General features: G+C 41.7%; 1 protein-coding gene and 1 long non-coding RNA gene across 3 annotated transcripts in view; one reads left to right on the forward strand and one right to left on the reverse strand.

Moving 5' to 3' along the window:
• On the reverse strand, window positions 1-10,849 carry ESD (esterase D). Of its 2 annotated transcripts, none has more exons than XM_086881294.1 (9): window positions 10,745-10,849; window positions 9,270-9,345; window positions 8,244-8,332; window positions 6,625-6,723; window positions 3,989-4,113; window positions 3,546-3,665; window positions 3,269-3,367; window positions 1,309-1,476; window positions 1-226 (listed from the first exon to the last, which is right to left on the reverse strand). In XM_086881294.1, the coding sequence occupies exons 2-9, from the start codon at window positions 9,335-9,337 to the stop codon at window positions 146-148; spliced, it is 849 nt and encodes a 282-aa protein (XP_086737420.1). In that variant the 5' UTR covers window positions 9,338-9,345; window positions 10,745-10,849; the 3' UTR covers window positions 1-145. The 2 variants fall into 2 exon arrangements, with proteins under 2 accessions (XP_086737420.1, XP_023795997.1); XM_023940229.2 differs by lacking the exon at window positions 10,745-10,849 and adding an exon at window positions 10,427-10,659.
• The window catches only part of LOC147654180 (uncharacterized), a 14,789-nt gene continuing 10,239 nt past the window's right edge, over window positions 10,066-14,615 (forward strand). The window contains exon 1 of the long non-coding RNA XR_015284601.1: window positions 10,066-10,374. This is a non-coding gene — a long non-coding RNA (uncharacterized LOC147654180). The remainder of the gene's footprint in view (window positions 10,375-14,615) is intronic.

Below are 14,615 nucleotides of genomic sequence, written 5' to 3' on the forward strand. Positions count from 1 at the left end.
TCAAATTAAGTGGGACTTTTATTTTTCTTAGAAGTACAATCAGAAGAGCTCCATTTTACAAACATTATTTCAGCAAATGATTTTTGTTTAGTTCACCACTATCTCTTAATTCATATTGGCCAGGCAGCACTCACATCCAAACGGTTCAAGCATTGAGGTATTTTGCATGGTGTTTGATGTGGTCATTAATAAATGAAGCAATGAAAAAATAGCTGTGATCATAACCCTAGAAAGAAACAACAATAAAGGAGTCAGCAGAGAACATACAGCCCGTGATAAAGCAATCATGCTATAAGCTCTCCTACAGGAAATGTAATGACTCTCCTGGTTTTATCCATTTTAAGAAATACCTGGAATATATATAAAAATGGCAAGGGGTATGTAACAGGCTAAGTATAGATGAGCACTAGGAAGCTAAACAAACAGAAAGTCCCTTACCCTGCCCAGATCTGGGCCTGTAAGCTAGAGATGGGTAACAGCAAGGGTCAGCTGCAGAGTGAGATGCAATCTGAGAGAGCCCTCACGGGCACTGTTGCACTGTTCTGCTAAAGCACAGTGGGGGATAAGGAGAACACAGCCCAAGTCTGAGTTACTGCTCCATCTCTGTGCTGAAATGTCATCCTCTGGCCCCCCTTCATCAGCACTAACTCTATCTTTAGGTGCAAGGTTTATGATAAACTAGAGAGGACAATCCTTCACTCTCCAAACCTGGGCTCCTCACTGGCTCTGGGTGGAAGTTGCCAGTGGCTTACAAGACTCCAGTGTTCTCAGGACAGTCTTGTTCTGGGTCACTGCACTACAGGTAAGAGTTATCCTTCCACCTGGCTCTTTACATGAACCTAGGATGTCAAGCAATTCCACCCCTTCCCTAATTTACACAAACACATGCAAACTAAATCACAAAGTTTTATGGTAAACACGAATCCCACAGGCAGAGATCAGGGATGCAGCAGAAGGCCATGTGTCGCTTAGGCTGTATAGTGATTGTGACACTCATTAAAAATGATTAATGCTGTGTCTTCAGCCGAGCACCGGCAGCCCAAGTCCCCACGCAGGGATCAGCCTGTCCTAGCTGGAAGCACGACGGCACCTAGTGGTGAAGCGCGGCTGAATCGCGCGGGTGATGCACACCTTGAAGGCCCATGGATGGCAAAGTATCACTTTTCACCCTCCTCCTCAAGTGGCCATGGACAGACCCACAGCCAGAGTATGTCTGCCCCCTTACAGACACTCTCTTCACTGCCTGCTGCGTAGAACCAAAAATCACAAGCAAGAATCCAACAACCAAGGACTGCAGAAGCAACTTGCCTGCTGCAGTCTGAAGACTACTGGGATTTTCCGCTCGGTGCAGGCAGCGATGAAGTTATCAGGCAGTAACTGGCCCGCGGACAGGAACTGGTCATCTTTGCCTTGGTCAATCAAGATGTCGAGGCGGGAGCCCGAGTAGGACTTCACAAGCTGTGTAGCATCATATGCCTGCAGGAAAAAAAGAGAAATGGCATTCAGTTACATCCCTTCCACTGGGTTCAGTTTGTCAACCACGGGAAAAGAATGGCACAGAGAGAATCCTGGGCAGCGTTGATCAGGACACCAAGTTGCACTTTGGAAGAACAATAACCAGGGAAATTCCAGGCAATCAAAAAGTAATACCTATTGCTTTAAAAAGGGCAAATGTATATAAGCTAGGTAATTACCAAGTTGGCAGTTTGACCAAACACATCCAGCCCAGGGCTGAATTCCTAGAGAATGGAAGAACAGCAATATAGGAAGTACTGATGCATGCCCTTGTGTAGAAACTAGGTCCTGCTGAAGAAATTTGGTGTCTTGGTGTAATTATTCTGGCAGATAAAAGTCAAAACAGCGGTGTAACACACCTATACTCATAGGGAGGCATTGAACCTGAAGGTTACCATGATCATTTGACCAAGAAAATTTGGTTTGATTGAGGAACAAAAATTAAAAACTCTATAAACATACATGTATCAAAATGTAATTATGATGGGGAACATGTTACCCTTAGGGTCCTGTGCTTATTACATGCTCAAAATAATTAACTCCTTTAAAAAGACAGTAAAGTGTTTAAGGCTGTGGAGAAGACCAATCACCACTGGACAGCAAAATCCAAAGTGCTACACCAAAGCATCAGAGCCATCCTTCCAGGATGCCACCAGATCCAGAAAGGACACTACAATGGAAATGGGAGCTTGGGCTCAGCCCAGCACTGTGGCCATGGTGTCAAATTATCCTGAACATAGTTACATGGCAATTTTAAGCCAAAATAGAGAGATCAGAGATTGTGGATCTGTGCCAAATGCAGATCTAAGTCTGTTCCTGATGACTGCTGTTGATCTATTGGACTAGGTTTGCAGAAGTGCTCCAAAACAAGTTAAGGGGACAGAAAACAGTTTTTTTGGCAGTAGTTTTGTTTTGTTTGACAACAAATCCATTACATGAAGTCTAAGCAAGTTTAACTGGTGGTTTCTAAGTACACAAACTACTCTATTAACAATTAGAAAAGTGGAGAACACTCTCCAATCCTGTAAAGCTTTAATCAGACCTGGAAGTCTTCCTAAGACATACTTAAATCCAATTTACAAGGAATTGAGCTGCATCTTGTGTTTATTTACAAGGAAATCTGAGTACATGGTCAAGACAATCCCTTCTAACTTAATTATAGAAATACAGTGCAATGTTTAAATTGAGATTAAAAATACTCAAGGGCTGCCTAAACAATGCAGCAGCCATGCAGACAAACATTTTTTTATCTTAGCCATTCATATACAAATACTGATAGCTCCAAATTCAGGCCCTGAACTAAAACCTAACTTTGTCTAGTTCAATGCTGTTCTGCAGGATACCAATTTCCAAGTATCCAATGGGCTCCTCTTGGCCTCCCACAGGCTGCCCCTGCAAGATGTCACGAGGCTCATCAGTCTGAACAGTCTGCAGCAGCCTCTCTCTTCAGGCTACTACAGAAATACACTGCTCATAATTGTTCTCAGCCCAGACTTTTAAGTCTTCACAAAACTGAGAGGAATGTAGCTGATTTGATGAGAGACCTGTATCTCACTACATTTTCATAAGCACCATAAGGCAGCAGTAAGTCACTACTGCCAGAAACAAATAATGCTTTTTTGTGCTTAGGGGTGTAGTAAAACATCAATACCAACTCATGGGTGCTCCAGAGTTTTTTTCCAGGCTCCTGCTTTGATGTATTTACAGATCACTCATTCATCTATCACTAAAGAACTGTGGCTGCAACACATACCTCCCATTTGCTTGCATCTGGTCCCAGATATCCACCAAGGGCTTTCTTTCCCCACTGACACTGAATTGGGTTGCAGATCGGAGCAAATGCTGACACAGACTGTTCAGAAAGACAGCAGGAAAAAAACCTCAAAACCATGTAACAATGAACAGCAGCAAATGAAAGTATTTATACATTTAATGCCCTCAAACAACTCAGTATTGTATTTTCTTCTGTCACATCTACAGAAATTTATATAGGCATTAGCATACCTCATTTAACCTATACTTCATCTTACTTTGTACTTCCCAGGATTCTTCAGAGCAAGAATAAGAGCTCCATGACCTCCCATGGAATGCCCAAAAACAGACATCCGTTCAGGGTCAGTTGGAAAATTGGCATTTATTAGTTTAGGCAGCTGTAAAAGAAACAAAAGTCGAATAAAAATGTTAAAGCAACCTGAGTATGTTTAAGAAAAAAGCACACAACTAACCAACTTTTAATGCCACTGAAACCAAAGGCACGTCTCTGGTTCTAGCCCGGCGTTTTTGATCATGGCCTGAAAGCAACTTGAAGGGGACTGTGAAATCAAAAGGAAACAGTGCAGCCGATAATAAGTAACTCAAAGTATCTCTACAGAAATCTCCCATAACCTTGTAACACAATAAGTGGGCATTTCCTGTGACTGAGCCACACCCCTTTATCTTACCCAATAAGACCAGGAGAACCCATAGCAGTTACCTCATCCTTTACATAGGAATACATCCTGTAGTTTGTCTTCCAAGGATCTTCAGTAGCATCCACATAAAAACCAGCACCGGTGCCAAAATCCCAGCTTTCATCTTCTCCTTCAATATTGCAGCCACCTAGCATGAAAAATCTTTCCTTTACTACATATTCAGAATTGGAGAACCTGCCATACAAATCAGGCTCAGGACACAAGTTTCTCAATCATATCTCATACCCCTTCAACTCTAAGACAATTCACATTTTAATTCATTAGTACAATGTTTTCAAGTGTTATTTCAAGACTTTCAAATGACACTTACATAATACCTGCGGATATATCCGATTTCTAAATAGTGTCAGTATCTCTTCATAAATAAATACAGCATATACATGTCTCCTAAATTAGTTCTGTATAGCTTTGTCCAATTTACCCAGGAACTTAATCAAAAAGTTGGCACTTGTTAATTGCTACTGGCTTATTTCAGTCATTAGACCGCATCCTATCAAGTACAGGAAGCTGTGAGAAACAGAAGAAAATTTCCTTTTCCCCAGAATGACAGAACCATCTATCACCAAATGCTGTGTCCAAGCCAATTTATGCGCTTTAAATAATGCCTGCTACACCTCCCCTTCTAAAATTCTCCAGAAGAATAATTCACTGTTCCTATAATTTCACAAGTCTATACCCCTACCTCTTCTGCAACCCACCTATAATTTCCATGAAACTTAAATAATTTCCTCTTTGAATAACTGCAGGTTTGTACCCTCTTCTTCCAAGGCTACACTTTCAAACTAAACTTGCAGATGTGTTCTTGAAAGTCAGCACATGCCATCCAGTCCTCCCTTTGATTAGTCTGTGATTTAGCAGCCTGGTTTGAAGAATAGAATATAGTATTTCAAGGTATATCTGAGTGGAATTTTTGGAGAAAGAGAGGCCAACATTTCCTAGTTTCTGCAATCCAAAATTACATGGGCTCCTACCACTGTCAGATTACACTGCAAACTCATGTGTAACTCAACAGTCCCTCACAATTTCTGCAGGGATGGCTGCCACCCTGTGAAATCAGATTTGTACAAGGATCCAAGCTGACTTTGTTCCAGTGCCATGCCCTTGAACACTGAATGATTCTGTAACTTAACAGTCCAGCAATCACAGGGATTGGGCTGCTTAAACAACGTCTTGGATGTAAAAAGTCTGTCTTCGGTACCTTGGAGATGGACAAAAACTCAGAAAGTCCTGCCAGGAAACGAAGGCATAATGCTCATTATGCTAAAAAAAAAATCACTTTCAGGAAGCCTTGAAAATAAGAAATTTAAAAAGGAATCTGCATTATATTGCTCAGTATACCTGTCTGGAAAAACAAACTCCTTCAAAGTAGGGAAAGTAATCAAGGCCTGACAGAGGGCTGTAATGACAAGTACTTAATGATTTCATGCTGTCTTTTTCCCATCCAGATACAGCCCCTGGCTCCTGGAAGGTAATTCTCATGCACTACACAATTAAAATGCATATGTAAGCATTTTCAATACCTCTCAGCTCATGATTATATTTGAATTGCTTTTCACCAAAACTCATTTAAATAGTAGAGCAATTCTTATCAGTTATTAGACTAAAAGGCAAGAAAGAAGCTGCCACAAGGGACCTAAAAGAACGCAAAGCAATGACCTATGTGCAAAGGCAGTTACACACCGATAGACAATTTACACAAATACTACCAAAAACAAGTTCTAGTACAACTACCCAATATGAATAATGCAAAGGTTAGTTGCCCATCTCTAGCCTGCAGCAAATAGCAACAATAAAGTGTTGAGTTCATTCATTCACAAGTTTTGATCTTCTGTCCCTCTTCTTCATTAGAAACATGTATTTACATTCTTTGACCTGACACAACTTCAAAACCTAGATATAAAAAGTACTTCATGGAAAGAACATTATTGCCTGTAGGCACGTGTAACCCACTAAGGCTTGGGAAATATTAGAAGGCTGACACCTTTGTTTACAGCACTCATGAGACTGCGGCAGAATCCAACAAATATGAAACACAGAACAGTGAGTCTCCAGTATTTCCAATAACTGCAGATCCACCATTTTCAGATTTCCCATACCATAAGCTCAGCCTTATACAAATAACAGCACATCATTTTAAAAATCCATTCATGAGTGGTCTGCTGTAGCTGCAGGTGGAAGGGCTTCTAGTTGGTTTTTCAAGTACTGTAATCCTCTGAAGGCATGTATTTAATTTGCTTTGGAAGACAGAATACAATTATGAGCAAGCATTGCATCTTTGTGTGGCAACTTAGTTCTGCAGGTTTTATAGAGTCTCAGCAAGGCACACAAAATGTCAGCAAGAATTCTAATAACACACATTTCTTGTTTCACTCTTCCCTCTCCTCATCTGTGCCGAACTCTAGAGTCCCTTTGTTCCAGTTTTAGTGCCAAAACAATCAGAGTTTCAAATGTCAAACCCTCACTACCCCGTTATTAAGAACACACAATGTAATCTAGTGAACAATGCAAGATGCAGAGGTGAGGTCAAATTCTCACTCAGGTGGGCAACACGCTTTTCAGCACACTGCAGCACCCATTCTCTGAGGACAAAGAGTGCACTTAGTGTAATGACTGCTACCATGTCTCTTGTTGAACTTACGTGGGCTCGTGTCTGGTGCCACTACAATAAGGCCGTGCTCGGCTGCCGCTTGTTGAAACGCGGCTTTCGTTATAAAATTCTGTTCTGTGCAGGTCAGCCCTAGGGAAATAAAAATATTGTTGGTTACCCATTGCTCACGGCATACTGGTTTCAAAACTCTTTTGACAGAAAAGGTTTTGTACAACAAGGACTCCTATCTCCATAAACATGGCTAATGTTTTCATCAGGCTCAACAATGCTTAACAAGGCACAGAAACACAGCTGCACTGTCCCATCTGGTCACACTAACAGGTGATCAAAACCAGATCCACGTGCACCCTGGAGCACCTGGTCATGCAGTGCACTGTGCCCTCAAGTACTGGGTATTTAAACACACTGACCACAGGCATCTGCTAAGGCACACACCTGTAACTTCTGACATCTAATCCTGCACCTACATTTTTCTTTGTACTGTCATCTCAGCTGCTTGCATTACAGAATCACACGTGTGCTCTGACAAATTCTACACACTTTAGACAGGATAAAGGGCCCGTAAGCACCCTGGCTCCAAAACCCACAGCAATACATGCCTTTTGTACAGCAGCAGGTCCAAGTAAAGTCCAATTACAAATAAATTACATTTCACACCAATATTTCAATTTTTCTTCACTATGCAACTGGAGAGGAGTTAATGATTCTAATTTTCTCTGAGGACAAGTTGCCAGTAATCTAATTTGACTGATATATTGCCCAAGACAATACAGCTTACATTCAATAAAATAAACGTATTTATTGGCTTAGAGCTCTTCAGACAATTTTGATGTTCCTAACTTCAAGTATAAATATTTTTACCCAGTCCACTGTCATGATACAGATCCACTAGCTAGACCCACCAGCTATTTTGTGAAATGAATATATACAAGGAACACAAGTCTCTACACCAAGAGTCTGGTCTCCAACTTTCTAAGCACAAGTCTCAATAAAGCAACTCCTTGAATTACAGAACAGAGTTTCCACTTTTTATTTTGAAGGTAAGAAAGAAAAAAAATATAATTAATTTTTGATGAGACAACTTCACTCCTGCTTCACAAGCCTCTCCTGGCCTTTTCTGATCCCACAAATTTACTAGCACATCCTTGGCACATGCTTGTGCAAAGGTAGCTGACAGCACCTCTCTTTTCAAGTTCACCACTGCTTCCTGGAAAGTTGTACTTGGAATAAGGTAGAGTCCACAGAACAAATGTGTTGGCTTCCATGGGCTCTTTTCACATCCCCACTCTGTTAGCTGAAGTGGTTTTTAGAAACAAAGGAAAGCAGGAGGTGTCCCAGTGGGAAGGCCTTACAGGAGAACCTCTATATATACACGCTTTGGAACAAAAGGCATGAACATTTTAGAACAAAAGGGTGGAACACTTTGAACACTGAATATTTTAGAACACAATCTGGTAGGCTATCCCCAAGCTGCATCTTGATTTATCACAGTACACTCAAACTAAGTGTGTCTTCCAGAAGATGAGGTTCTGTAGAACCCAAGAGCTTCCACTGCACTACCTCTCCATTAAGTTTTCATAACTGTAGTGCAGCAGTTTAAAAATGTTTAAGATTGCATTTTTTAAGTTACTACGACTCATGTTACTCACCTGAGAGCCAATACAGCACAGGACACTTCCCAGTTTCTGCTTTTGGAGGCAAGTAGATTCCAAATTTCATTTTGCATTTTAGCTCCGCACTGTATTAATAAAATACTTCTTGTTATCACCACTATTTAATTAACAAGGTCACTAATATTAAAAATGGAATCAGTGGATCAATGCATTTCATTCAAAGGGAGAGCTGGTCAGTGAATTGTAACAACTAAGTTAAAGGAAGGGAAAATCAATTTTTAAACTCAGCCTCTAGATTTGGCAACAGCAAACTTTTCAACCTTGTTCTGAATATACTCAAAACAGAGACTTACAAATAAGCCACATTTTCATACTGCTGCTAACCAAGAACAGGTTGCAAATTGAATTTTGAATCCCACCAATATTTAGCTTGAGCTTTGGCTATCAAATTGCAAAGTAATTTTTACTGAAGAACACAACCACATGACTTACACAACATAAAATGTACAGCATGTGCCAGAAGGGGACGTTCTCAAACTACTAAGTCTACAGACAAATTAGCTGCTCAATTACTACTAAAGCCTAAAACTATCAATAAACTCTTATCTAAGCACAACTGATGATTTTATTTTTATTTGGATCAAAATGTTTTTAAAAAGCTTGTTTCTTTGTACACCTTCATCTAACAATAATCTATTCACTGAGTCAGTGCTCACAGCATTTCTCCAGAGTGCATGGAAGAAAGATACTCAGCAGTGAGTGGAACTTTGCACACACAGTGGTTCTCTGTGCTGCAAACACGACAGCCCAAAGTAATGAAGCTTCATTTTCAAAGGTAAAAATATTAGCTTCCCACCTCAGCTCTGCAGCACTAGGCCTACTAGATTATGTTAAACATTAACACAGAAGTTCAAGAGCACAGCCAAAGCAGCAGTAGACATTATTTCTGACTGAAACATGGATATGAATGAGAGCACGCTGTTTTCCTGCAGACTGAAAACACTGACAGCAACGGATTCACTGCCCCAAGCTAAACATCTTGGTTGCTTTAGTGGTGTTTACCTGTCATGTTCAAACACCTTCTGGAAACCTTCAAAGCATTTGTTGCTGGAAACCTGTTTCAGTGCCATGATTTCAACTGGGAAAAAAGAAAAGAAAAAAATAAGAAAAAAATAGAAAGTTAAGTTTGAAAATAAAATAATCCTAATCTTAGACTTTTTGAAAGCAGAAGAGTTGAATACAACTTTCCTTAATGTTATAATTTCTCAGAACAATTTACTGCACATGCTTTCTGATCTTTCATTAACTTTCTATTTCCCCACAAAAAAAGGACAGGGGAGGCTGAACTCTCGTGAGCAGAATAATGGGCAAAGCCTACCTGCTTTCCTACAGACCCACATCTCCAATGACCTTTACCTCACACTGTGTCTTGCTCTTTGGTTACCAAACAAACATTCCCACATGCTGTGGTTAACCTGGAGCTCCCTGTGCCAGACTGTTACTTCCACAATGACCACACAGGAGAAAAACCTGTCCCACCTTTCCTTCTCTTACGTGTGACAGTATCCAGCCACCAACAACCACAACACTGAGCCTTATTCTCATCTTTGATGGAATTACCACATTCTAACAGTCTGTGGGACAGCCGGAAGAGAGGAGCAGAAGGCTTATTTCCACGGCAAACAGTATGAAAAATACAAGCAAAGGAGAGAGAGTCATGGGCGTTTTAGAACGGCTGATAGCACAAGTGTGCTAAGGAAACTCGGGAAGGCTGACACAAAAGTGGACGCTGTCAGCTTGCAAAAGGCAGTAAGGCCAAGCAGGCAGCTGAAAGGTGAACAGACTGCAGGGTCACAGAATCACAGAATCTGCTAAATCAGAAGGGACGCCCAAGGATCATCAAGTCCAACTCCCGGCCCTGCACAGGACACAGCAAGAGTCACACGATGTCTCTGAGAGCATTGTGGAAATGCTCCCTGAACTCTGTCAGGCTGGTGCTCTGACCACTTCCCTGGGGAGCCTGTTCCAGTGCCCAGACACCCTCTGGTTCACCCTCTGGCTGAAGAACGTTTTCCTAATGTCCATCCTAAACCTGCTCTGACACAACTTCAGGCCGTTCCCTCGGGTCCTGTTACCGGCACACAATAAAATCCTGAGGAGAAGCCAGGTAACATCAGACAGGGTAACAAAAGTCAAAACGAGAACGTTCCGTCCCTCACCTGCGCTCTCCTACGGGAGCAAGAAGAATCTCGCACCACGGCGAGCCCTCGGGGGCTCATCGCTGCCTCCCTCCCCGGCGGCTGGGGCCGAGGGCCGCCCACCCGGCAGCAACAAGGCCCCGGCCCGGCTCGGGACGCCCCTTTCCACACAGCCAGTCCTGCCCGCTGCGCCACAGCGCTCTCCTGTGCCTCCCTTTCCACCCTCCCGCCCTCGCGGACGGCGATCCCTCCCCTCCGGCCAGGCCCGCACGGTCCAGCCATGGCCGCCGTCGCCTCCCCGCTCTCCCGGCCAGGCCCGGCCCGTTCCCGCTGCCATACCGCTGCCTCACCGCGGAGCGAAGGGGCGGCCCCGGCGCGGAGGCGGCTCCGGCTCCCGCTCCCTCCCCGGGGCAGGCCCGCACCGCCCCCGCCCGCCATGGCGCTGCCGGGCCCGGCCTGCGCCCCGGGACAGCCGGGCCTGAGGCAGCGCGGGGCTGTAAAGCGGCAAGGGTGTAAACATTTCCTTAAGGAAGGTGTCTCTGTGATATTTTGGCTTTATATACTCTGAAGCCTAGTCAGGAAAGGAGATTTAATCCGTGAAACAGCAGGGAATAAGCTCTAATTTACATCCAGGTGCTAGGAAGACTAATTGTTTGTCGGTGGAATTGCCTGGTTAAATTTTAGGGCTTGTTATGTTTCAGTGGTCTGAGACCTAGGGAGAAGTTAGCAAAGCTTGGGGACAGCAATGTGCTGGTTGTTGTAGGCACAAAGAATGCAGAATGCATGGGCCACAAGGACATTTGGCAGAACTCCTAGAACAGGGAAGAAAATAACAAAAAAACCCTCATTAACTGTGCTGGAATCAGCTCTTATTGTGTAGAAGATAATTCTGATGAGGAGATTGTGACCACTGACCCGCTGGCTCAAGAAATCCACCAGAGAATCCATAGTAGTGAACTATGCAAAGCAGCGTTCCTGTTCTTGTCACGGTCCCTTGACCACTTCAAGGGAGAGAAACTTTGCTGAAGTGGCCTGAACGGGGACCACTGCATTGTTGCATTCCAAATGTTTCACTTCCCCTCGGGATTTCAGAGCTCTCCATAGCAGGTGCCGCCAGACAAACTGCTGATTTTATAATAAATCCAAATTCTAGTGTAGGCATTTTACACCTCACCTGCAAGATCACAAAGTAACGAAGATACTTGGCAGTGCTTCCATCTTATTCATAACCCAAATCATCCCACTTTGTGCTGGGCTTTTATTATTTATTTCTTTATTTATTAATTTGCAGTTAAACATGCCTATCAGTTTTCAAAAAATGTCCTCAGCAAAGCTCCCTCCTACTTTGTAGTCTTGCACCGTGTACTGCATTGGTAATAACTGGTTTTGCCTATAACATTTTGCAGTCTTGATTTTTCCAATTCCTTTTATATTTTTGATCCCTAATTCTAGCAATGCACAGTACTGGCAATTTTGCTCCCCCATTACTTTCTGTTCTTCCCCAGCAGATCCATTTGGACCACAGCTGCTGGACCCCAGGCCTGGGCCTTGCATCCTTGTCCTCCAGAGCATCTTTCCTATCCTGCCTCTCTACTTGGATGTACTTGGTACAAACAGTCTGTCTCTGAGCTGTTTAAACCTCCTCGTCTCAACGTTTCTTTTTCAAGCTGTGTTTAAGTTGCCATCAATCAAATTAAATTATGTTTCTTCACTACTCAAGTACTCTTCAGGTTGTTCCTTCCATCTCTATCTGTGCATTTTGTAGCTCCTTTAATGTGTCTCACTAGCAAGATAATGTCCAGTTAGTTATTTGAACTGAACTGTAGCCAGTCTGTTTTCTCTCCTATATTTATAAACAGCTGATGTTACACACCTCCATTTCCCCTGCTATCTGTAACTGTTTTTATCTATTTATCTATTGTCAGTATGAAATCTGCTTAACCCAGGTAGTGATACTTATAAGATTTTGATGTGCTCATGCTCATCCTATCCATTAGATAACGTCTGCCCTATTTACTCCCATTTCAGAGTGATATATTCAGAAGGATTCACCTGAGAGCCTGATGATGAGTTTCTCTGGCCTCCCCACATCTCCATGTCAAGATGCCAAGATGTATGCATTATTTTTATGTCAAAAATGACTAAACATAACCGCATAGGGCTGCTTCTCATAAATGTGAGGGCTGTGTCTCAGCCCTTCAGAGAGCTGTTCTCATGGCACAGAGCTGACACCGGGACAGTGTTAGGAAGAGTGTAAGGTAGAGAGAGTCAAGCTTTTCTGCCTGCTTTTCAGTCATTTTTTTCTCAACTTTTTGTATGTGATCTCACCATCACTTTGGTTATTCAGAGCTCTGAATTTACACTTCACTGTTGACTTTGCCAAGAGATTATTTGTATGCTGTTCTTTTCTGTAAAGAACTTCTACAGTGTTCTTTATTGCAACTGATTATAATTAAGTTTTTTAGAATTCTAATGTGATATTTATCTAAATTATCTTAAACTGTTTTATGCCATGCTATCAGTCTTTTTCAAGAAACATATATGCTGGCAACAGTATCATCCCTCAGTATATTTCATGTTGGCTGTATTGACACAACCTGTTTCAAGTCTTCAGCTTTTCAAGGGAGAAAGTTTGCACAGGGAAAGGGAGAATTGTCTACACAACTGTATTGTTATTGATTATTATTTCCCTTTCCTTCTACATCCATCTTACCCTTTATTCCTAGAAGAAAGTTAGGAATAAACTTTCCTTTCTTTCATACACACACTCACTTTCTTTGTCTGTGTACATTGAAGGTTTTTTTCTGCTTTGTTCTTCTTCTTGATTTTGTTATTTCCTTTCTGTTCACTAATGTGTCATTTGAGTCCCTAGGTCTTTTGGGGACCCAGCATTGTCCTTTGGTCTTGCTTGCACTGTAATCCCAGTTACAGAGCATCCCTGGCTTCTCTTTCACTTGGCTTTGTCTTGGATTGGTGCTCCTGCAGCACTGCACTGAGGGTCAGGAATGGCCTCAATAGCTCTGAGCGACTGTGAGACTGAGCATGTACATAAATCCTCTTTGCAGAGAGGCTGTGGAAAATATATACACAGATTTGCAGTTGCAGGAACAAGTCATTTGTGATAAGAAAATAAAAGAAGTAATTTTTTAAAAAAAATTCTTTGTTTCTGGAGCAGTTAAAGCACTGACAACTTTTCTAAGGGAAAAAAAACCACCAATCATCCTTCTTTTATTACAGTAATGTAAAAAATATCAGTAATATGTTCTTATCCCTTCAGAAAAATGGAAAATTAAGCACATTACAACTGATATTAAATCCAGTGAGGAATATGCCCCTGATAATTCTGACAGAAAGTATTTTCCTCTTAATGTGTTAAAATTAAAAATGAAGGAGTTTTGTTTTTTCATAGTAAATTCATTGCACATATTATATTATGTATTTTGTTTTCTATTTCTTTCTAGCACAGATTAATTTTGAACCTATGAAGAGTCTGCTTGTTTGAGAAATTTTTCCACATACAGTTTGAAATTTCTCATGTATTTACTGAGCCCTTGAGGCTGGTATTTTGAATTCAGATATTCAAGTAAACTTTGATGTATAATTGCAGCTAAGGAAAGATATTGGCTGACAGGAATATAATAGTGAAGATCTGATTTAGCAAATGCCAAAGGACAAATTTAAATTCAGTTTAAGCCAATAAATAATAGAGTAGAACATTTGGGCTTGTCTTATTAATGGGAGCTGCAAGGAGAGGTGGAGGCATAAATGCCATTTGTTTAGGCTTGTGGTTGTCTTTCCAAGGGAGACAGGCGTTTCTTTAGGTCTTGTGAAATAAGATCAGCAACACCAGCTGACATGCCTTGATCCCTACGTGAGCCTTGAAGTAATACATGTACAGTAGACTGTCTTTCTTGGTCTTAGTGGACAGTTCAGGCCGCAGACTTGAAGCCATTTATCAAAATTAGGGTCAAAGCAGCATAAGGAACTTCCATGTGTATGATATATTCTTCCTGTGAGGATTATTTAAATCTATTATCTATAATGAGGCAAGACAGAGTCGTGCAAAATTACAATTAAAGATTACTTTAAAGAGCATGGCTTCTAGAAAAGCTGAGGAAAAGGCAGTAATTTATTGCTGTCAAAGATGAGTACCATGAGTACCATGTGGGTAACACACCTACATGGCTTTTGGAACAACCAGCATTATCCC

The sequence above is a fragment of the Cyanistes caeruleus genome, chromosome 3 (assembly GCF_971803275.1).
Source record: "Cyanistes caeruleus chromosome 3, bCyaCae1.hap1.1, whole genome shotgun sequence".
Lineage (NCBI taxonomy): Eukaryota > Metazoa > Chordata > Aves > Passeriformes > Paridae > Cyanistes > Cyanistes caeruleus.

Excerpts from the sequence above, each read along its gene's own strand:
- ESD (XM_086881294.1), bottom strand. The coding sequence starts at position 9,337 with ATGGCACTGAAACAGGTTTCCAGCAACAAATGCTTTGAAGGTTTCCAG. Across the intron at positions 4,114-6,624 it reads GGCACCAGACACGAGCCCAC|GTGGCTGCAATATTGAAGGA; the intron begins GTAAGTTCAACA and ends TTTTCATGCTAG. Across the intron at positions 227-1,308 it reads TAGTCTTCAGACTGCAGCAG|GGTTATGATCACAGCTATTT; the intron begins GCAAGTTGCTTC and ends GTTTCTTTCTAG.